This window comes from Crocodylus siamensis, chromosome 5, assembly GCF_052110815.1.
Source record: "Crocodylus siamensis isolate JL-2025a chromosome 5, ASM5211081v1, whole genome shotgun sequence".
NCBI lineage: Eukaryota > Metazoa > Chordata > Crocodylia > Crocodylidae > Crocodylus > Crocodylus siamensis.
This window is the reverse complement of record NC_143399.1, coordinates 43,476,056-43,497,948: the sequence shown is the minus strand read 5'-3', so window position 1 is coordinate 43,497,948 and position 21,893 is coordinate 43,476,056. Positions and strand designations below refer to the sequence as shown.

The 21,893-nt window shown below is 38.8% G+C and overlaps 1 protein-coding gene across 3 annotated transcripts in view; it reads left to right on the top strand.

Moving 5' to 3' along the window:
* The window catches only part of SUCO (SUN domain containing ossification factor), a 67,077-nt gene extending 45,887 nt beyond the window's left edge, over window positions 1-21,190 (top strand). For all 3 annotated transcript variants that reach the window (XM_090048013.1, XM_090048012.1, XM_090048014.1), the window contains 10 exons: window positions 1,554-1,619; window positions 4,665-4,739; window positions 5,412-5,505; window positions 8,641-9,819; window positions 10,862-10,949; window positions 13,445-13,549; window positions 14,227-14,381; window positions 14,874-14,965; window positions 18,990-19,045; window positions 19,204-21,190. In XM_090048013.1, the coding sequence (XP_089904139.1) occupies window positions 1,554-1,619; window positions 4,665-4,739; window positions 5,412-5,505; window positions 8,641-9,819; window positions 10,862-10,949; window positions 13,445-13,549; window positions 14,227-14,381; window positions 14,874-14,965; window positions 18,990-19,045; window positions 19,204-19,650 (2,357 nt within the window). In that variant the 3' untranslated portion in view covers window positions 19,651-21,190. The remainder of the gene's footprint in view (window positions 1-1,553; window positions 1,620-4,664; window positions 4,740-5,411; window positions 5,506-8,640; window positions 9,820-10,861; window positions 10,950-13,444; window positions 13,550-14,226; window positions 14,382-14,873; window positions 14,966-18,989; window positions 19,046-19,203) is intronic.
* Window positions 21,191-21,893: the final 703 nt, after the last annotated feature.

Here is a 21,893-nt window from a genome sequence, read left to right as displayed (position 1 = left end):
CAGTTGGGGACTACTTCACTTTTATTATCCTCTAGGATGGGTTGGTAAGTCGCATTCAGCCAACAGATGTAGGGTTGTGAGGGGAGCTTTGGTAGAAGTTGCCTTCCCTGTGCCACTGTAAGGAGAAGTGCTGGTGGCATTTGTGTCCTAGTCACTCCAGTCTGCAGCCTAAAGACACTGCCAACCTCTGCTCTAGGATAACAGTATCTTCCTGCTTACAAAGAATGTCCAAATATCTGGTTAAGTCTCAAGCTGCTGTTCTGTAGTAAATCTCTGCAGGTGTCAGCATACACAAGTGATTGTGAGAACTAAATAGTTAATTGGCTGAACATATATAATGCTTCAGCCATCTTCAGGGGATCTCTGGCACTGTGTCACCATCGTGTTCTCCCTACATGAAGCTTCGCTCTGCTCACATGCACGTAGTCACATAATGATGGGCTTGCTGTCTTTTCAGTATTGCCAGAGTAGAGCTTTCAGGTGGCTCAGGTGTGTTGATCAGTAACTACGTGTAGAAGATTAAACAGGGATAAGCAGCTATACTTCTCCTATACCTAGCAGAAGTAGAAGAATTGAGATTGGGGTAGGTAAGCTCACAAATAAGCCTTCTTGGAAAAGAGAAATAAAGGACAAGAAATGACACTAGTAAAAGGAAAGCAACCCACAAACCTCGTTTCACAAATACAGGGTAAGTTTTTATAATGAAGGAGTTGAAATTAGAGGAAATTTAATAGAAATGTTTTTCAAAGGGAACCTTTTGATAGCTCTAACCCCTGGCTTGTGCAGAAATATTATGTTGCATGGTGAAAACATATTACTTTTCTGAAAAGAGGGAACATGGGCATCCTTTCTCACTCTGCCTCCCAATTCCCTTAAAGACCCCTGTTTCCTGCTCCATTAACGTTTGCTTTTTGCTTTGAAAATCTAGTCACCTTACTAAATAACGATACTTGTTAACAGCTTTCTGTTAATCTTCAGAGCTGTCACAAAATCTATGTTCTTTAAGAGGGTGCATAAGGCCCATTTCATTGATTCACTTCCTACAGAAAGTTTTTTGTTTTTCAAGGCTGAGCATCTCAGTTACTTGATACCTATTATGCAGAACTTAATTAGTCCTGAAGAGGTAACAAGACAAAGATTGTCATCTTCTTAACTTAGGATTCCATTGCTAATCAATATAATATAGAACAGTAAATGTAGCATAAGTAGATAGTATGTTTTGTTTCAGACATTGATGGCTCATGGACCAAAAAGTTCTGTTTTAGTTGACACTTTCCTGAAACCAATCTCAAAATTTCGTGCCTCCTGTGTTTTGATTTTTAAACCTATTTTTATAACATTTTGCTGCACCCTTTTTTCCTGTACTAGAAAAGAAAAACACTTCACTTGTAAGAATTATCTGGTTTAGTATGCCTAAAGCCTGATTCAAATGCAGTATAATTTTTGTCCTTTTTTTAACCTAATTTTAGTTGTTAGGATGTTTTTACCTTAATTTTAGGCTTAATTTTAGACTTGGTATTGGTATAGGAATAATTTTATTTAATTTTAAACAGATTACCCATTGGATTACAATACAGGGGAAGAGAAATCTTCAAAAAATCTCCTTGGCTCTGCTACAAGTGAGTATAGCTGTATTTTTCTCAGGAAACTTTAATAATACTGTGTAATAATTAAGGTGTTTAACTTGAATGTGATTCCATTTAATTAAAGAGCAGTGTCTTGGATTTCAAATATCTGGGCAACTTCAAAAATTTTACCTTCTCTTATTATGACTAAACAGTAAACATTTTAATTAAAATAAATGAGAAGCTAAAGCTACAATTAAACTATTTAATGTAGCATGATGATCTTGATTCAAACAGTGTTAGTAGTTCCTGTAACTAACTGCGGAAACTGACTGATGGAGGATTACATGAGGAGTTGCCCTGAGGTAGTGGATGATAGGAAAGGATGTGCAGAGTGCTTCTCAATATATGTGGAAGGCCTTATGTCCACATAAGATTCCTCATCCCTTCTTAAACTAATCTGTTTTTGAAGGAGGTGATGTCTCAGGTAGTTTTACTTACTACCTTCCTGTTTAGCTGGCAGCATTGGCGATGCATGGGGGGTGCATGTGGGTGCACAGTCAGCCCCTGAGACCTGGGTGCTGCTGGCAGCACCCACTTACTGCCCCCCTTGCTGCTCATGCTGCTGCTGCTTGCAGGCAGTCACCATGCCCAGCTCCCCCTCCCCAGCCTCAGGAGGCACTTATGGCTGGCAGTGCACTAAACCATAATGGACCTCCTTACTCGGGAGGTCATGGGACTTAAACTTAAATAGATGTTTGAGGTATTACTTCAGTTCTGATGGAAGCCCTCAACTCTGCAGTTATTTAGGGTAGCATCAGCCATGCAATCCTTTTTGTCAAGATTAAGTGAATTATATTGCAGTTTACATCAACAGTGAATGCTACTTCTCTATTATTGCTCAAATAAATAAACCTAAGCCTTAAATCTGCAAAGTAAAACATTCTTTTTATCCCAGTTTCCCAAAGTTGCAGTGTGAAAGACACAGCCATGGCCATAAATACTGCATAATATTTTAGTGTAGCTTTGGGGAAAGGCAACAAATATAGCCATATAAAGAGCAATCTGTTACTAAATATTAAAGTTCCAGATTTGTTTGACTTTCAGTTCAAATGAGAAGATGTAGTGTTGAGGCACTATCAAGAAAAACTACCTCTTACCAATAATTATTAAATTATTCATGCCAAAGTCCTGTTGAAATACCTTTTAAAACTTGCAAAAACTTCTCAGTCTGAAAACAGTGGTTTTTCTTTTAATGGATATAGAACTTGTTCTTATAGAAACAAGTATTCCAAAATAATTAACAAAAAAACCCCAAAAAACAAACAGCCCTACCCCCAGATGACTGAATATTAATGACAACAGTAATTCTTAATTGTGGCTAGCTGAATTGGTTGCCTACCCTGGAATTAAATGCACTTTATCTTTTTTTTTAAGCAGCAGGAGATCCTTTGTCTAGTCTAAACAACAGCAACACAGACTTCCATGTAGTATGTCTCTCTGTGAATGAGGAATAGAGTGATGTTAGAGAGCTTACTGACTAGGGATTTTGATTAATGGAAAGTGGCTTGCAGTTTTGTGCCAAATAAACCAGTGTAGGTAGTGCCTCAGCCCTCCTTTCTCTTATCAACTGGCAGATTCACATAGTAGTTTTAATCTCCTCTCCTCCTTTTTATTTCAACTCCTGGAAGGCATCCAGATCAAATAAGAACTCAACTATCTTGGTTACAATCTTTCTCTTGGCTTTTTAGGGCGTTCAGACTACGATTGGGCATAGAACAAAACCTAAGCAAAATTCATGGAGTTCTGGACTATTCCTCAAATTGCTTGGGAGAGAATATTCCACCAAGATGAAATTAAATCATCCTTTTAGTGATTTTTATTCCAAACACTTCTGAGCCATTTATTTGTATTTGATCTTGGAGAACTCTGCCTCTGCTTTGTATAGATCTGAATTGATGTTCTAGATGGTGCATTGGCTTTTGAGACCTCGTGGGGAGAAATAAAGGTCAGTTACGTGGCACCAACATTATATAGCAAACTTTTTACCACTTCTAGTTTTGTTTTTGAAGCTGAAGACATACCAGGCAAATTGGTAGCAAGCATCATAAGCTCATTTAACCCTCTACTGTACCTGGATTTCACAAAGTCTCTTACAGGTTCTCAAACGCCAACATCCACTATGGTCAGCTTTGCCATACTGTAACTTCAGCAACATTTCTTTTTTACAAACAAAGACTTATTCACTGCTGCTGACATTTTATAAGAAATTGTGTCTGATAGCCATGTTTGATCGACATTATTCCTGGGCCTGCCTTATTAAGTTTCTGCACTGGTCAATGCAAGTACACTGCCACACACAAAGGGGATCTTCAGGGCAAGCCAAACCACAAATTGCAACCTGGTGCAAACCAAAACGCTTTTAGAGAACTGTCTCCTAACCAGACTAAATAGAGACTGAAGTGTGCTAGAGGTTATAAAAAAAAAAAAAAAAAAAAAAGTAGCTATAAAGCAATGTAGTAATGCATGCCAGTCAAAAAAGGATACCAAGGGAAATCTAACCCTCAAAAGTGTTCAGCACAGGTAGGCAAGGTAGAGGTATGAGCTGTAGCTCCATGCAACCACAAATCGTATCAGGGACTGAGTCAGCCAATGTAGCACTTCAAAATTCAGTTGGCTTGAAAGAGTTTTTCACAGGCTGTTTGTACTCTTGGGAGAGGTGACTAGAAATATGACATTCCCCTTGTAAAATAACACACAGCTAATAGTTTTGTAGGTTTTTTGTTTTCTTGTTTTTACACTGACTTCTAAAAATGTAAAATCAGAACCCTTTAAGTGAAAGCATCATTGGTAAGTATCAGGATTTACTAGATAACCTGGAAACATTTGGAAATCCATCCAGCAAAAAGCCCAGTAATTCTTTGAAAATGGACAGGTAAGAAAGGAAGCAGGAAGGAAAGGAATAGATGACTCTAATCTTAGGATCAATCAGTACCTTTTGTTATCTTCAAGGTCATAATGGCAAGTCTTAGGAATATCTGATGATGGCAGTGAAGTCTGATATTCTGGATGCATCCTAATCTCCATTTTTTGTTTTAGATGCTATTCTAAATATGGTAAACATTGCTGCTAATATACTTGGAGCAAAAACTGAAGAGATTTCTGAAGCTGAAGGTAAACTTCCTTAAAATCCTATTGTTATCTTAAATGTCAGTTTCCTTGTTTTCTCACCTTCTCTTCTTTAAAAAATTTGGGTACCCCAAATACTGAATTTTTCTCTCATATTCCTTTTCTGTGGCATCTTCCCTGTGATGGCTTACACCATAGAAACCTCAGCAATTTGACTAGGGAAAAGTTGTTAGTGTTGCATTTAGGGCACTTTCTTAGCGGTTAAATGGTATGGGCTTCTGCCTACTGGTCCAGCTGTCTTCTGATGTGATGTTTAGTCTGTAACTTGCATCATAATTTTAAACACTGAAAGAATAGCAGCTTTCTTCTGCACATATATACTTCCAGATATGTACAGGGGCACACTTTTTTCTTCCTACAAAAGTCAACAGTTTTCAATTACCTGAAAATACTGAGCTCTGAACATAAAAGCGAAACAAGGCCTATTGTGTGGTTACTTTGGTATTTTTGCTTATAAAAATTTGGTATTGTTTAATTTCTTGGTGTTTATAGAAAACAAATATGACTTGTTAGTGAAGAGTCAGACCTGTTAGGATACATTGTCGTAGCATGCTGTTTTCTCACCTTTGCTTGTGGTTCTTTTCTGTTGAACTCTGATACTCAGTCAGCTCTCATTCTATTGTACAAATTTTCTTCTTGTTTTGTGTACCATAATAGGAAATAAGAGTCTCTCTGAAAATACCACTGCCATCAATGCTACTTCGACAGCTGTGCCAAAACTGCCTGAACCAACACCTGTTCCTTCATCAGAGTAAGTAATTTTTGTGCATCACTTAGTGCCCAAGACTACTTCATTAGCACTAATCTTGGGTCTTGTCTACAGTAGAAATAGATCATCTGAATACAGTTACCACTAGTTTAACTCTGGCTTATCTATAATGTGGCTTGACTTTAGCTTAATAATGAATGTTGAACCTAGTAATGAATGTTGTATAGGGTAAAAAGGAAATTTGGCATCAAAAGACTGTTGAATATGGAAACATGTCTTGGTGGCAAGTGTAAGTTTTTTGGAGGACTTAATCATATTCCTTTCTGCCCCCTTAGGATCTCCCCTGAAGCAGGGATGTTAGATCTGGCCCACAGGCTGTATGTCTGGCCTGTGGAGCCCTATGATTTGGCCAGTGGCTGATCCTCATGCTTCTTGTGGCCTGTGGAGCCTGTCTGGTGTGTGGGCTGGACCTAGTACAGCACGCACACCAGACTAGCTCTGGTCATTTGCTCTGGTGCCCTGTGCTGGAGCCAGGGTACAGGGCTGGTCTGGTGGGGCGCTGGATGCAGTGCATCCCTGTTGTCACCCTGTGCTGTATGAAGTGCATGCATCCAGTCTAGAAATTGGAGAACGGGGATGGGAAAAGTTGAATATGCATCATGTCAGCCGCACCCCCAAGCATGGGCTGGACCCAGCACTGCAGGGGCTGTATGCAGCACAAAGGGTCTAGGGCACAGGCTGCATGAGGCACCCCATGAGACCAGCCCTGCAGGCTGGTTCCAATGCATAACATAGCCCTAATCCAGCCCACAGACTGGCCTTTGGAGTCGGATGAGTTTGATGCTCCTAAGCCTTAAACACTTTTTGTGGTCAATTTTTCTCAAGTGATTTAACAATAATTTTTTTTAGATGATAAAATGTCACTCTTGTGAACAGCTTAATGAGCATTGATCAGCAAAATCCAGCAATGACATTCTCCAAGAATTAATTATTTTCTGTCAGATGCTAGTTTTTTTCTAAACAAAAGTACTAGAAAGCAGTAGGAGCGTCTCACTTCTGATCTGGTTATCAAGCTGGATGTGGAGATTGATATGCTGTTCTGTCTAGTTGCAGTTTTTTTTGTCTTGCAGAAACCAGTCTAACTAGAAATGTCTGTTACCAGTATAATTCAGTGGTACTGACCTCTGACCCATGAGCTGAATGCACCTTGGAGGGCCATGTCATCCAGCTCCCAGGGTTCCCCATAGGTCTGGAAATATGGCAGCAAGGGAACAGTGACAGCCCTAATTGCCGCAGCTTCCAAAGCCACAGCAATTAACTTTGCACTGCTACCCTGCTGCCATATTTCTGGATTCCTGGAGAGTCCCACAGGCTGGATGACATCGCCCTGTATGTAAGGTTCCACTGGTGCCAGGTTTACTCCTTGCCTATATCCACCAAGCATAGCCAGGCTAACATGACAGTTTGCACCTGCAGGCTGACCTCATGCTGGTTCACGACCACTGATGGCCCCATGCCACTTTTCCCGCCTCCGGGGCCAAAACATTGACTACCACTGTTTGTAACACAGTATCAACCTGGAGACAACTTTTGGTGTTAAGTTCCTATTGCTGCCATAACTTTTCCTTGATGAAAACAAGAACCTAGTTGGAAACAACAGTTTTCACTTCTGTCCGATCAGACTTTATTTTTAAAGGAGGGATATTATCTTTGTGTGCTTAACTGCCCTACTTATATACTTGACATTTTTTTCTAATGTCTAATAGTTATTTGGAACAGTGATAAGTTTGTTTGTCCCCCCCCCCCAACTTTCCTCCCCAATTTGTATTTCCTCTTGAAGACTCTTTTTTGATTACTTTGGCTGTTTAAACATAGTTAATGGCAGAAACTCAGACTTATTAAATGAAAAACTGCTCCCCTTGTTAAAAATGTGATTTTGGTGGGTGCAGCCTAAGAATTACTTAAGAATATTTCAGACTTAAATGTAGGTCACTTCCTTCTCCTTGCTTTCATTTATAAAGCTTTTTTTTTCTAAATAGTTTCCCCATAAATACAGTTCCCATAACTTAACAGCATATCTGATTTTAAGACTGAGGTAAATATTTTACATTTTTAGGATGCATTTCCTATGTTGCAGTTGTTTTTACCTGTGTAAGTATATATACATTAAAGAGTTTTCAAGACAAACTAAGCTGCTTCTGAATTTTAAAAAAAAGTACAATAAAGAGGGTGGGAATTGGCCAAGAAGTCAAGCTCAGAGTTAAACTGGCTTATGATCAATGAAATAGCTGAACAAATTACAAAGCTGTGGTTTAATTGCCTTACAAGCAATAGAAAACTAAAATTTCTGAAAATCCATGCCACAGCCTAAGCAGCATATTGGATTAGTTTATTTTGTATTCTTTGTTCAAACGTTTGCTTTATTACAACTGGATGAGTATTGATAAGTGTCTTTACATCGATAACCAGCATTAACCACATGAGAAATTTTGGGGGCCCGGAGAGTTATGTCACTTTTTTTTTTTTTTTGAGGGTTTTTTCTATTTTGAATGTTTGGGAATTTACACTTCCCTGGCAAACTGAACCATCCAACTGGGCTGTAAGCTATTGACTCTTTCTTGAGTCATTAAAACAATCTTAATTTTTGAGTTCTTCTATTTAGGAAGTATGGAGTTTCCTCTTAAGATTTCCCCATGATTTAATTTCTGCTTTGTCCATATGGTTATAGGTTACTTCTATTCAGGTACATAGAGCTTGATCCAGGAAGGAAAACGATGGTTCCCTGAAGCTCGTATATTCAGTTCTGTCTGTCTCCATATTTTGAGAAACCAGTTGAGGAAAACATGGATCCTAATGCATGAAAATATTTGATTTTTCAAATTAATATCTGTTCTTGTTACCACTAGAATATATATTTTTTGCATGGTGAATAATCTGTATCCAAAGACCCTGTGAATTAAGATAATTGGAGATCATACAAATTAAGATTAAAGTACACTTCAGAAAAATCACTTTACTTAATTTCACTGGTTCTTCATACCATATCTGACAGCTACTGCCATCGTCTTTCTTTCATGAGCATCAACTTTATGCATCCATTTCAAAATAATTTACTGCATCTTATAAAAAGAAGCAAAGAAACAACCTGGGTTTTTAACACACAACTTCTGTTTGTAGGCTTGTAACTACAGAGATACCTGAAATAGAAAAGGAGCAGCCACCCCTACCTACCACACAAAGCCCCATTGTACAATTAGTGCAAGAGTATGAAGAAGAGACAAGCCAGTCAACAGTAACCCTGTTGCCCAGTGATGAGCAAGAGGAAGAGACGACCCCATGGTTTGAGTCTGAGACACAAATCTATTGCTATGACCTGGCAAACATTTGCTGTATTTCTAGCTTTTCAGAATATCTGTACAAATGGTGTTCAGTTATAGTAGCTCTTCATCGACAGCGTAGCAAAACTGATGGCAAACAAGATGGAGAATACTCTGCTATTGTTCAGTATCCACAGTTAGTTCCAACAGAGTCTTTACGTGTTGCAGTAGAGGAACCTCTGCCTGAGAAATTAGATGGCAAAATCATGGAGAGAGTGCCTGGATCTACAATTGCAAATGACTTAAGTGTACTCCTTGAGGATGTGAGTAATCAGACTGTGGATTCTATTGAACTGGAACCCAGTCTTCCTCAAACTCTCTCTCAGTCTCTCCTTGTAGAAGTTACTTCAGAAGTTAAGCCACTGCCTATGATAGAAGTATCTTTGGAGCCTACAAAACAAGAAGTAGGGCAGGCTGTGTCACCAGTGACTTCCCAAGAGGATACTGTTGAGATCATTGATGAAGCAGAAAAGAGAGTTGACGGCTCCTTTACTGCTGAGAAACATTCTGTGATCTCTGAAACAAACACCGTCACTGAATTCCAGGAAACTAGTACAAAAGATATGACTCCTGTTCAGGTAATCTCAAAGCCTACAGAGACTGTACCACGGCCTGAGCACACAACTGCAATACCTGTTACAATAGGTAACAGTATTGGAGAAGGAAAAGCAAGCACTTCAGACGCACAGAAGCAAGTTTTGCCTTCTGCTGAATCTTCTGTTACAGCAGAAATAAAAGAGGATGAGCAGACACCTGAGGAAGCTTTCCTAGCAATTCCTGTTTCTGGTGGACAGCAGAGAGCAGCGACAGACTTCTATGCTGAATTGCAGAATTCTACAGATCTAGGCTATGCTAATGGAAATCTTGTTCATGGATCTAATCAAAAAGAGTCTGTATTCATGCGGCTTAATAATCGTATTAAAGCCCTAGAAGTAAATATGTCTCTCAGCAGCCGCTATTTAGAAGAACTTAGTCAAAGGTAAGCTCCTAATGGTTAGGAAAATCTGTGTGTAGACAGCCTAAAATTACACAGCCAGTTGTTGTATGCACAGTCTTGTAAACTTGTGTACAGAAGCTTTCATACCAATGTTTGTAAACTTACGAGTTCAGTAACTACTTAGCAGTGTAAATATTTACACAAAACTGAGAATAACGTACTTTAAAAGCTGTCCAAAGTTTGGATGTTATAATTTCTTTGGCATTCTTCAGCAGACGATAAATTTAATAACATCATGAAGTATCATAAAAGTGCCCCATTTTAAGGGTGGTGGTTATAGCCAGGATGTGCTCTTTATAATCCTGTAAATCTATAATCCTTTCAAACGGACTGTGATCCCTCTGCCATGTAATTGATGCAGCAGGTTCCAAGTACGTGGCAACTTTTCCATTTACTGAACTGCCACAATTATAGAAATCTTTTTAGTATTTATTGTCACTTGTTAAGGAAATTTAGTTTTCTGGTATTTGCATTTTAAAAAGGAATGATGTGGGAGGGATATGGTCTTCAAACAATGGTGGCAATTAAGGCCTCTGCAACTATAATGCCAGTAAGTACTTTTACTCTTCCAAGAGTACATTAGCTAAATACAAGTCTGGTTTTGCTTTATATTGAGTTTTGGAAATCAGTTTTAAGAACAGGCTCACCTGCTTGTCTCTGTCTCAGCATCCAGAAGTTTGGGGGATATTCTCGAATTCAAGTAGCTACTGTAACCAGGGTTTGCTGATCCAGATCTTTTTGCTTAGTTGAATTAAATGTCTTGTCTTCAACAAAACAATGATGAGGGTGATCCTACTGATTTTGCCTACAAGTTAAGTGGGATGGGTACTGGGAAAAGGTCATAAGATCCTATTTTTAATTTAGCTCTTGAAAGTACACACCAGGTAGGAAATCCTTTTTTAACCTTTTTTTTTTTTTTAGAAATTTAAAAAAGAAAAGAGAAGGTTAATACTAGATAAATTGAGGGTGCTGTGGCAACATGTCTGAAATCTTGACCTTTACAATGGGACCCAATTTTTTGTAGGTACCGAAAGCAAATGGAAGAAATGCAGAAAGCTTTCAATAAAACCATAATAAAACTTCAGAACACTTCACGAATAGCAGAAGAGCAGGTATGTTTTCTCTGTGTGTGTGTGTGTAAAAACATTTCTGTTCTCAGAAAAATAAGCAACTTACAATTAATTACCTAAAACAGTGTTAACAATAATATTAAGACCAAGATTTGCATAATGTTCAAATAAAAATGCAAAAGCTGCACAACAAGTATAGCCTCTGTATTTAAAGTAGTCCTATTCTCAGCTAACCCTTTTTTAGACTTCTGTAGCAAAACCTAGGTGATAAATGTGTCTAAAAGCTAATGGGGAATGGATCCTTCTCTCCCTCCTTCAAGCCATAAGTAGTTTTCAGAAGGGCCAAAGCATGACTTGCACACTTGGGAAGGGAAGTGCTTAGGTTTACTTTGAAAATGGACTTGTGGAGCTCAATTTTGAGTGTTTTTATATTGTGTACTTGCTGTCTGTATAGAGCCATATATGCCCACCTTGGTTTTTTCCTGGCCCCTTGTTTTCAGACCTTTAGGAAAAAGTAGATGCTGTGATTTATAAATGGCTTTGCGGGGTCGGGAACCACATACAGTTAGCAAAGGTTGCCTGTTTCTGCTCTAACTTGCTGCTGTCTGTCATTTGCCATTTTCTAAAGCTCTTTAGACCCGGTCTTGGTCTGAAAGTGACATTCTAGGAAAAAGTTAGGATGAAAACCTGATAAGAGCAAACCCTAAATTCATTGTAGTAATTGTCCATATGCACATTCCTGTGTATTTGAGCTCAGACCTCTTGGCTTGTAGTACCCCCCCGGTGCATGTACACTTTCTGACTTGTGCTTTGCACCAAGGGTGCAAGTACATTACCTCTTGGCTTGTGACTGATTTTGACTGAGGTAAGACGGTAAGAAAACTTCCTTGTCTATTTCTAAGTGATTCATTTTCTTGCTGAATTAGTAGTAATTTGGTAAATCATTAGCTGCTTTTACCCATTTGTAATATGTCTCTTTTTTTTTTTTTTCAAAACTTATTCTGAATCTCATGGCTGTCTCAGTCGCTTGGTTTTGAGTGTGGACACTAGGGGCTGTACAAGCTTACTGTGGCCACTGGGCAGGAAGTCCCATCCTTTTACCTGTCGGGCTTGGGAGGCAGCTGTGAGCAGTGCAGCCTCCCCACCTGCTCTGTTCACCCCAGCCTAGACGGGCAGTACTGAACCTCACACTGCCTGTAGCCACCTAGCTGCTATGGCAGAAGGGGTTCAGGGGCTTCAAGTGCCTGCCAATTTGTGGCTGTTGATGGCCAGACCATGCACAACCCAGCAGAATGGGTAGTGGGAACTGGCCTCGGGCTACCGCATTGCAGCTACCAAGCTGTACCCTGTTCAGCTGCCCAGCCCTGCCAGGGCATGTCTGGGGCCTGGGGGCGCAGGTACCAGGTGGGGGATGCACTTGAACCTGCGCCTACCCCTACACTCCAATTAACTGTGGGTCAGTGGGAGGGGTTGGCTCCAGTCTGCCACCCCTATAGGCACTGCAGCCCAAATCTGGCCCAGGCATTCAGAGCAGCAAGTTGATCTGGGAGGCACCACAACTGCCAGGTGCTCCAGAGCTGCAGCAAGGCAGCAACTCTGTGCCTGGCCCCACTGTGCCCAGTGTCTCTGCTTGCCCCTGCATCTTAGGATACTGGGGGACTTCAGCTTGGAGAGAATAGCTGTGGGAATTGACCATATGGTAATAGAATAGGAATGAAATTAGGTCGATTGGAGATGATTGTGCCCTGGAGTGGCATAACTAACTCTAAGGTGGCTAATGAGCACTTTAAACTACTTAAAAGCTGTTAATATGCAGCCAATTCAGGGGTTAACAACTCCAGAAGCTGCCTAAAATTACTGTGTAACAAGGCCCTTAGTGATGTAATATTTATAGCACCCTGCTTCTTTTGAAATTGACCCCAAAGAAGTGTTTAACAAGCATTGGATTGAAAGCAGGGCAGGGTGGCACCTTTAAAGACTAACTCTTTCAGAAAAGGTAGAAGCTTTCATAGACAGCAGCCTGTTTCGTTGGAGTATAAGCAAACGATTGTTAGACTCATGGCAATTCAGTTGCTATTGTTGACACACAAAAGTTAGATTCCCCTCTTTATCATGCAGGGCAGTGGGTTGGTTTTTTATTCTCGTGCTTCACAGATAAAATGATGCGAATAGAAACCGTCATAGTGAAATGCATTTTCTGTAAGGTAGCTTTTTGGGATAAAGCCAATACTTGATCTGCTGCAGATTTCAGTAGTGTTCACATAAAAACTTGGCACAATCAAAATGCAGTGGTACATGCTGCTTAAACTTTAAAGATTTATGCAGAAAATCTTTGTTTTGTAGAATCTAGATCGAATTATCTATGATAAATATTTTCTTTGTATCTAATCAGTATATAAACAAAGCTTTCTTAACTGTGGCTCTATGGCCTCTAATGTAGTAGATTAGGTGGAATGTATTCTGATAAATTTAACAGCACATAGTGATAGAATTCTGCAAAGTAAAATTAACTTATCCCCATTTTGTTTTAAACACAGGATCAGCGGCAAACAGAAGCCATCCAACTGCTGCAGGCGCAGCTCAACAACATGACTCAGCTAGTTTCCAATCTGTCAACAACTGTAGCTGAACTAAAACGTGAGGTAATTATAACATCTCTGTGGCACAAGAAGCTGGGCATGGAAAACTTGTCTACAAATATTTTCTGGTTCTGTTGTGGCCAAGGATCTTCCTGAAATGCAGTTGCATCTGCAAAGAGATGCAGATGATGTTGTTTTCAGGCCCTTGGCAGTTAGTCAAAGCAAAGTAGTCGAATAGTATGGGAAGCAGTCTTGGATAACTGCTGCAGTACAGAGTATAAGGTCAGTAGCACAGAACAGATTAACAATGCAAGACTGCTATCATAGTTGGATTTGCCTACTTCCAGGAGGTCAGGACTTTTGGTTGAGTAAGGTGACAAAGTAAACTTTTGGTGCCTCTATGCAATTAAAATGAGACTAACTACCTGATGCTTAAGTCTTTGGTAATTGTTGAGACTTCAAAAATGTCGAGTCTGCTGGTTAAGTTATCAAATATAATAGGCAAGTGAATTTACAGTGTGGCAAATACCAGGCTGTACAATAAACACTCAGTTTAACACCCCCCCCGGAAAAGTATTGGATATAAAAGTTGAAAAAGAATCCCCAGAATACACCGAAAACTTACCATGGTCTTAAGTTTAAAAGAAGTTGAACAACTGTCTAATAATATACTTTGTTTGCTGCATTACAGTTAAACTAATCTTTTAACTTTAAAAAATATCTCTTTTTTTTTTTTTCAGGTTTCTGATCGACAGAGCTATCTGGTGATTGCTTTGGTTCTGTGTCTCATCCTGGTTTTGATCCTCTGTATGCAGCGTTGCAGAAATGCATCTCAGTTCAATGAAGATTACCACTCAAAAATTCCCCAAAGTAATCATTACCCTAGCCCCAAAAGGTACTCCTCTATTAATATATCAGTTTTTGCAGGCTTTATATTTACACTTTATCTAGAAATTAAGAGGAAATGAGGGACTCCGTCCAGTTGGGAGGATGTCATGTTTGTCCATTTCACTTGTACTAATTCTTTTCTGTAAGTTCAGAAGCTTAGCTTATGAAATGCAACAAAGGCTTCTGTAGAAGAAATCCTGTAACTGTGGGAACTAGACTTCCTTTTGAGATTTGAGTAATGCCTTGTTCTAGGAAGGGTTTATGGGCACTAGTGAAGACACTACTCCAAATTCTGGATGTGAAGAGAACACTTCATGTTGCTCTTAAGGTGTCCCATGGCCACTTTTGAATGAGCACCACCAACAAGGTCCAGGATAATTTCTGAGATGCCTGGCCATGGGAAAGTCTGACTGTAGTACAAAGCACAAAGGGCATTAATAGAGACATGAATTGGATCATTTGTTAAATTGTAATTCTTTGTGGATTTTGTTACTTACAGATGCTTTTCCTCCTATGATGATATGAATCTGAAAAGAAGAACTTCTCTTCCGCTTGTCAGATCCCAGTCTTTTCAACTAACTGGCAAAGAAGGTACTATTTATGTACAGTTAATTCTTAGCATTTTGTTAAATGTGTAAAATGTGATTTCTGTATTTGTATATTTATGAATGTCGTCTTTTAAATCAGTTTTCAGAAGAAGAATCCAGCAACACTGTACTTGGTTTCCACCAGTGAAGTGCATCATTGGGTACATCAGAAAACAATAAATTGCAATAATTCAATGAGTTATAAAAGAAGATGGTGATTTAACTATTGTGTCCACAGTGGACAGGATAAAGTAACTGGTCATGTGTACACAAGAAACTTACTGTGCAGTAGATTAATTAGCTGCACAGTACATGTCGCACATCTACAGGTGTACCCCTATTAGACTGGAATAAACTAACTCCACAGGAGAATAGTACCTGGTTCAGGCAGTTGCAGTCCTGTGCACACATGAAGATGCTGTGCCTGGGAGCAGCTGACTCCAGCATGAACTGCACTGGAGTTTATTGTTACATGCTAATTGCACATGTAGGTGCCTCTACTGTAGGAAACATACAGGTGGATAAAATGCAGTTTCTACTTATGTTAGAACATGCATCTTTAATCTCAAAGCATTTTTTTGAGACTTAATATTAAAAGTGTCGGTACCTCCTCTTAATGTCTCTTCCAGCATCCTCAAAATATCTTTTAAAGCATGGGTTCAAAACTGTTTCATAGGGTAGTACTGCCCCAGCTGTGCTGCAAATACAAGCCTGCCCAAGAAAATGTCCATATCCTTAGTAACATATCTGAAGTTACAGTACAGTCTGTTACTTCTGCCACTTGCCTGTTCTTTATAAGAAGAGTTCTTGAAGCCTAGCAGTGTTAACTCATAAAAAGTAAAGAAAAGATGCTGAATATGGGTTTTGGAGTTGTTTATCTTTTTTAAAAAAAAAAAAAAGGAAGAAAGAGTATCTCTTGCCAACAAGTGAGTTGGAATGTCTGCTTCTGAAAATACAATTACAGAATATATGTAAGCAGCAGAATGCAGCACTGGAGCTTTTGCAAGTCAAGATTATTTATGCTGAGTTGGTTTTCCACTTTTTGGATAGCAGTAGAGTAATCCTACAGCAAATTTTGCTAAAACGTGGATGAGGACTTTTCTCTAAGCATAGGTCCTGGCCAGCAACTATATTCTAAAAAGGATTGTTTTCTTGATCGTTCTAATGTACAAGGAAGTTTTAATTGCTGTTTTCAAAGCAACTGTATTCCAAAGTGAATCGGGAGAATCCAGTGATCAGACACCAATTTTTGAACAACCAAGAGGGTGACAGAAATCTATCACTGTAGAACTGTAGAGTTATGTTTGTTTTAGATCCTGTGAAGGATATTTTATTTCTGAGGGTTTTTTTCAGAAACCTTTTTCCATCTTGAAACTGTTTGGAGTAAACTGAATTGTGGTTCAAAGAAATTTATTAAGTATTCTGTACACCTATTATTTGAAAACAAACTAGCGATCTGTAAACCTGGAATAAACACCTACCAAATAAACCCTATTCTAATGGAGGCTTATTCTTACATGGTTATCCTGGAGACCTGATTTCTTTGTATATGCCTGATTTATCTATATTTAGGATGCTTTCAAGGTCCAAGATTTTTTCCGAACCAAAGGCCTAAAGCCATACCTGCTCGCCCAAATCAGTGTCTAGATTTTTTGTGACTAGCACACATGAACTCTCATTCAGTTGATCCATGGTGGTTTGTTAGAAACATACATTTTCATTTCTCTGCTGTTCCTTGTTAATAGCAATTTGTATAGTATTAGACAGCTGAATGTATTATAAATTTAAGTGGGGGATTAAAATAAGAAAGAAATATTCAATATAATACTGGGGAGCTGTTCTTCAAATCTTGTAGAAACCAAAGTTTGAATGTAAACCCTTCTTAATGCATTTTTAAACTACCCTTTAGTCTATCCTACAACACATTTATTCAATTTGTGTATAAATAAGGTCAGTTGCCTTGATATCCTAGACAACACTATAGTAAATAACTCCCTTCCTCACTTCAGGCTGGCAAAATAAATTGCAAACATGGTTCTTATTCCTTTATAATGGTTACCTCATAATAACCATTCAGTTCTTAAACTTGATATTGCTAGGTCTAAAAGGTTATCATTAGCATCAACATCTGCATCTAGCAGCTGAGGAATCTGGTATGCAGCCCTATTTGTAGAGGATTCCTTTTTCAAATCCTATTTAGTACTCCTAAAGTCAGTAACTATTGGCCATATGCATGCAAAAAAGAGCCCAAAATGTTGCCTTTAAATTTACACTTGAATGCATTCATGTTGTGCATTAGAATGCCCTCAGCATGTTTCTGTGACTGTGAAATTGTGAATTATATCATTCTTATAGTTCACAACAATCCTGGAAGGGTGTGTGTGTATGTGTGTGTAAACAGGGGTCTTGCAAAGGCATGGTAGCAATTTATGAAAATTCAGGCTATTGATGTTTGAGTACCCAATTTAAAATGGCACTGGCATCATTGGAACTTGGTGCTTAAATGCCTGCCTCAAACTGCCCTAAATTGGGCACTCAAAATATGGAGGCATCTAAATTTTGTTAGTTGCCTTCCAAAAATATGGGCCAGTTTTTGGTTCCCTCACAAGTGAGAATGTATTCCCTAGTGTTCTGAACCTAGGGGCACTCTTGCACATGCTCCAGGGGAGGGGAGGAGGGGACAGGACAAGCTTTAGTCAGGCACCCCCACTACCATTTTTAAGCTTGAGAACACGCACAAGACAGGAGGCTGCTGGAGCAAGATAATTGCCACACTCCAGCAGACCGTTAATCAAGTCTGCTCCTGCGTGCTGTAACTAGTGTCGGATCAACCTCTGCTCTTAGATTAGCACTTTTTCCTAAAACAAATGAGGAACTACTAATAAACCAGCAAATACAGTTCTCTTCTTTGTTTGAGAAGAACAATTCTTTTTCTTTACTGTACGAGCAGGAAGAAACCACATGAACAAATGTAAGAGACCAGCTAAGACCTGGATTACTGCCTCTACAAAAAAAAATTTTTGCTTTCAGGATTCTGTGTTTCTGTTTGAATACAGTAGTTTGAGTGGTGATTGTAGCCATGATGGTTCAGAAATTATGCGAGAAGCAAGGGCTTCTTAGGGTGATATCTTTTATTGGACCAACTATGTACATACATGGAAACAGTGGGAACATGTAAATAGTTGGTCAGATTTATAAGATGTATCGCTTTAATAAATCCTTGCCTTCTGTTTGGAAGCGTGACTATGAAAACACTGAAGCAATAGTAACTTTTAGTTTTAGGCTGGCATAGGCAGCCTTCCTATTTACGTTGTGTTAGCTTGTATTTGCAATATTTTCTTTATTTTACTATATTGGTCTGATTCAAATCTGCCATTTTTTCCTTCAAAAGAATAATAAACATCACATTCAGCTTATGTGGGGCAGTCTTAAAATAAGACTTCGGTATTTTTGTGCATGCAGTAAAAAATCAAGCCAGGATTCTTTTTCCAGTTTTAATTTAGTTATTAGTGTGTCACTCCTAATTCTTGTTGGTTACTTGATTCTCCAGTGGGATTTTGTAGTGACAGTAACAGTTCAGTGTCTTTATCTGCAGTTATCAGCTTTTACATGGGGGGGAGAAAGGGGAGGGGCTGTTTTCTAAAATTGCATGGTCCCATAATGTTCAGGTTCAATCTGAACAATTCAATATTTAGCTAGATTTTTATGCATGTTGTTTTGGACTAACCTATCAATGAGATCTTTCAGTTCATACGGAGTTATATTGCTTTAAAACGAACCATTCTGACTTGTTAAAGATTCATCAAGCTGTTCAGTCTGGAGTTCTATTTTTTTTTCTCTCCTTACACATGCATCTCATTAAGAGGTAATGGGAGCTAGGGAATGTATTGAAAGCAGGATAACATAAGTTTAGATGAAGGAATAGAAACCAGTATCTAGAATTTGCATAACCCTAGAAATATGAAGTGCCTGTAGTTGTAATTTCAAGTTTTTATTGTCGTCTTAATATATTAAATCTCTTCTTCCAGTGGATCCAGGCGACTTGTACATTGTAGAACCCCTGAAATTTTCACCAGAAAAAAAGGTAGAGTACCTCTTCCAGTAGGTGGTGCTTCTCTCAGACCAAAAGAACCCCTTACTGGTGCTTATACTTGGGTTTTGTGTGGTTTTTTTTTTTTTGGTTTTTTTTTTAAAGTCAGATTGCATTGCATAGTCTAATTATTTCCTCCTCTTGTGGTTTAGAAAAAACGTTGCAAGTACAAAAGTGAAAAGATTGAAACTATCAAGCCAGCAGCAGAGCCTCTGCATCCGATAGCCAATGGGGAGATAAAAGGAGGAAAACCCTTTACGAACCAGAGAGACTTCTCTAATATTGGAGAGGTGTATCACTCTTCATACAAGGGTCCTCCATCAGAAGGAAGCTCGGAAACTTCATCGCAGTCTGAGGAGTCCTATTTTTGTGGCATTTCAGCTTGTACAAGTCTGTGCAATGGACAAACCCAAAAGACAAAAACTGAGAAGAGGGCTTTAAAACGAAGAAGGTCAAAAGTACCAGACCAAGGGAAGCTTATAAAAACTTTAATACAGACTAAGTCGGGGTCAATGCCAAGCCTTCATGATCTAATCAAAGGAAACAAAGATATAACAGTGGGAACACTTGGTGTCACAACCGTTTCTGGACACGTCTAAAACTAGCTGAACATTTTCATCAGGAGAGTTTTGTTCATCTGAACAGCCTGTGGTATTCTGTGGGAGGATGGTGGGAGACAAAGAACTCAACTAATTGGAAAGTATTCAGAAAAGATGGTTTCTGCCTCTTCTACGTCAGTGGGATTGTGTCCGTCAGTTACAAGCTGCAATTTTGCAAAGCTGATAATTTCCTTTGTGGACAGCTTGGGGGGAGGGAGGAAGGGCTCATTTTATAAAGGGTTTTTTCACAATTCCTGGGGCAAAGATTTTTTTGAAACCCAGTTTGGGTGGAATAGGGATAAAAGCCTAGTCCTCTTCCCTTTAGCTTTGTTCCTATTTCTTGCACCTTCCCATATTTATGTGCCTTTTGTCTATTTATAATGCCACTGGAAGTGGGGGCAACAGAACAATTTGTTTGTCATTTGATTTCTTTTGTAATTTCTCTAGCTTTTTTGAAGATACAACACTACAGTGCTGTAAAAGGATGTGTTGGCCTTCAGCTGGACTCAGTAAAGTGGGTTAGATATTGTAGAAATACTAATAAGGTAGACTGGCTGATTAGATCTTTGTTTTGCAAACTCACTTGGGCAAGACATCTTGTTACTTGAAGTCATATTATCAAATTTCAGAGTTTAATTAAAATGCATTGTAGTATTCGGGTGTATTAAATGAATGAGAATTTCCCAACAATTTCTGTGCTGTACATTACAGGATCTTGTAACAACAGCCATGCCTTTTTCCCCAGATGGAATTTTTTGTAACTCCTAAGATTTATTTTAGCCTCTTTGCTTCCTATTTTAATTCAGAATATGGCAACTTCAGGATATCTAGCCAACAAAAATATAAAGGTGTCAGCAAAGAGTTGGAAATAGCTGTCCTAATCAGTCCTGGGTAGAAATGCATCAGTGAGTTTGCCAGGCTTTGGAATCTAACGGGTCAGGTCTATTCAAAAGTGGCTATATCCCTAAATTGTTGCTTTTGTATTGGCTAACCAATTGTGCAGTGTATGTATGTATTTGGTACTTTCACATCTGAATGTGTGAGTGTGTGTGTTGACAGTAATTGTATATTTGGATTAAATAGGATGTATGGCTGCATTAAAATTTTGTGAATGTGAATCTGAGTGAATGGGACAAAAGGATATTCCTTTTTGAAAGTTGTTACATGTTCATGTTGTACAACTAAGTTAACTTATTGAGCACTTTTAGTGATACCCTTTTTTAATGGATCTAATGCCTTTCCTGGGTATTGTATGTAATGTGACTTATTTAAGGCCTTTGTTTTTGCTGCTTTCATGTTAGGTTTTGAATACTTTAAGGTGAGGTACTTTCAATGTCAGTCTGCACAATTAGCCAGTCAGAGCACATGGACCTGATTTTTAGAACAAGTCTTCAGAAGAGCTCCCAATTGGAATCAGGAAGAAGTTTTTATACCATCTGAGTGCAGCATACAACATTGTGGAAGAAAGAGTATGTAACTACAGAGCTGTAGTGCCATTAGAAACTGTGAATTTCCAAATAAATCTGAACACTTGTCTTTATTTTAGTGGCTTTTTCCTTTACAAATTGTATGGGTTGAAGTTCATAATACAAAAAAATATGATGTGGTGCCAGGTAGGTGGGGGGGGGTGGGGAAGCAGTCAGGAAACCTGGTTTCTATTCCTGGCCAAGCCCCTGACTTGCTGTATGGTCCTGCATAAGTGCGTCTCTCGTTTCCCTCGTTCATTTAGCTAGTAAATGCCTGTGATCTTCATGGTAAGCAAATAGCACACAGCATACAGTAATCTGGATATTAGTGCCTGTAAGTTGTTTTTTTTTTTGGTTTTGTTTTGTTTTGTTTTGTTTTGTTTTTTAAGAAACATGTTAATGTATCCACTTCAGCAAATAGCACTGACTATAGTTCCTTGACCTTCATTGTTTTGTGTTTTTTAAAAGTGCAGCCTTTATTGTTCCTCTGCCTTTTAACTATAAGTTGCCTGGAGAATCCCTTGAAATGCTTGAACAACCTGAAAACCTTCAACCTTACACAAACTTAGTAACAAACCCACTTGTAGAAGTAAGCTTTTTCTAGAGCATTTGTCTGTTTGTTTAAAATGGAAGGAAGAAAAACCCACACCCTTCTCTTGATCTTGGCATCTCACCAGCTACTACTCTGCTCTGTAGCCTTCCCTTTCCTTAGCAAGGTTTATTAAAGTTGTGGTTAGGCAGCTGTGACCAAGAACTTTTTGACTGCAGTCAAGTTGG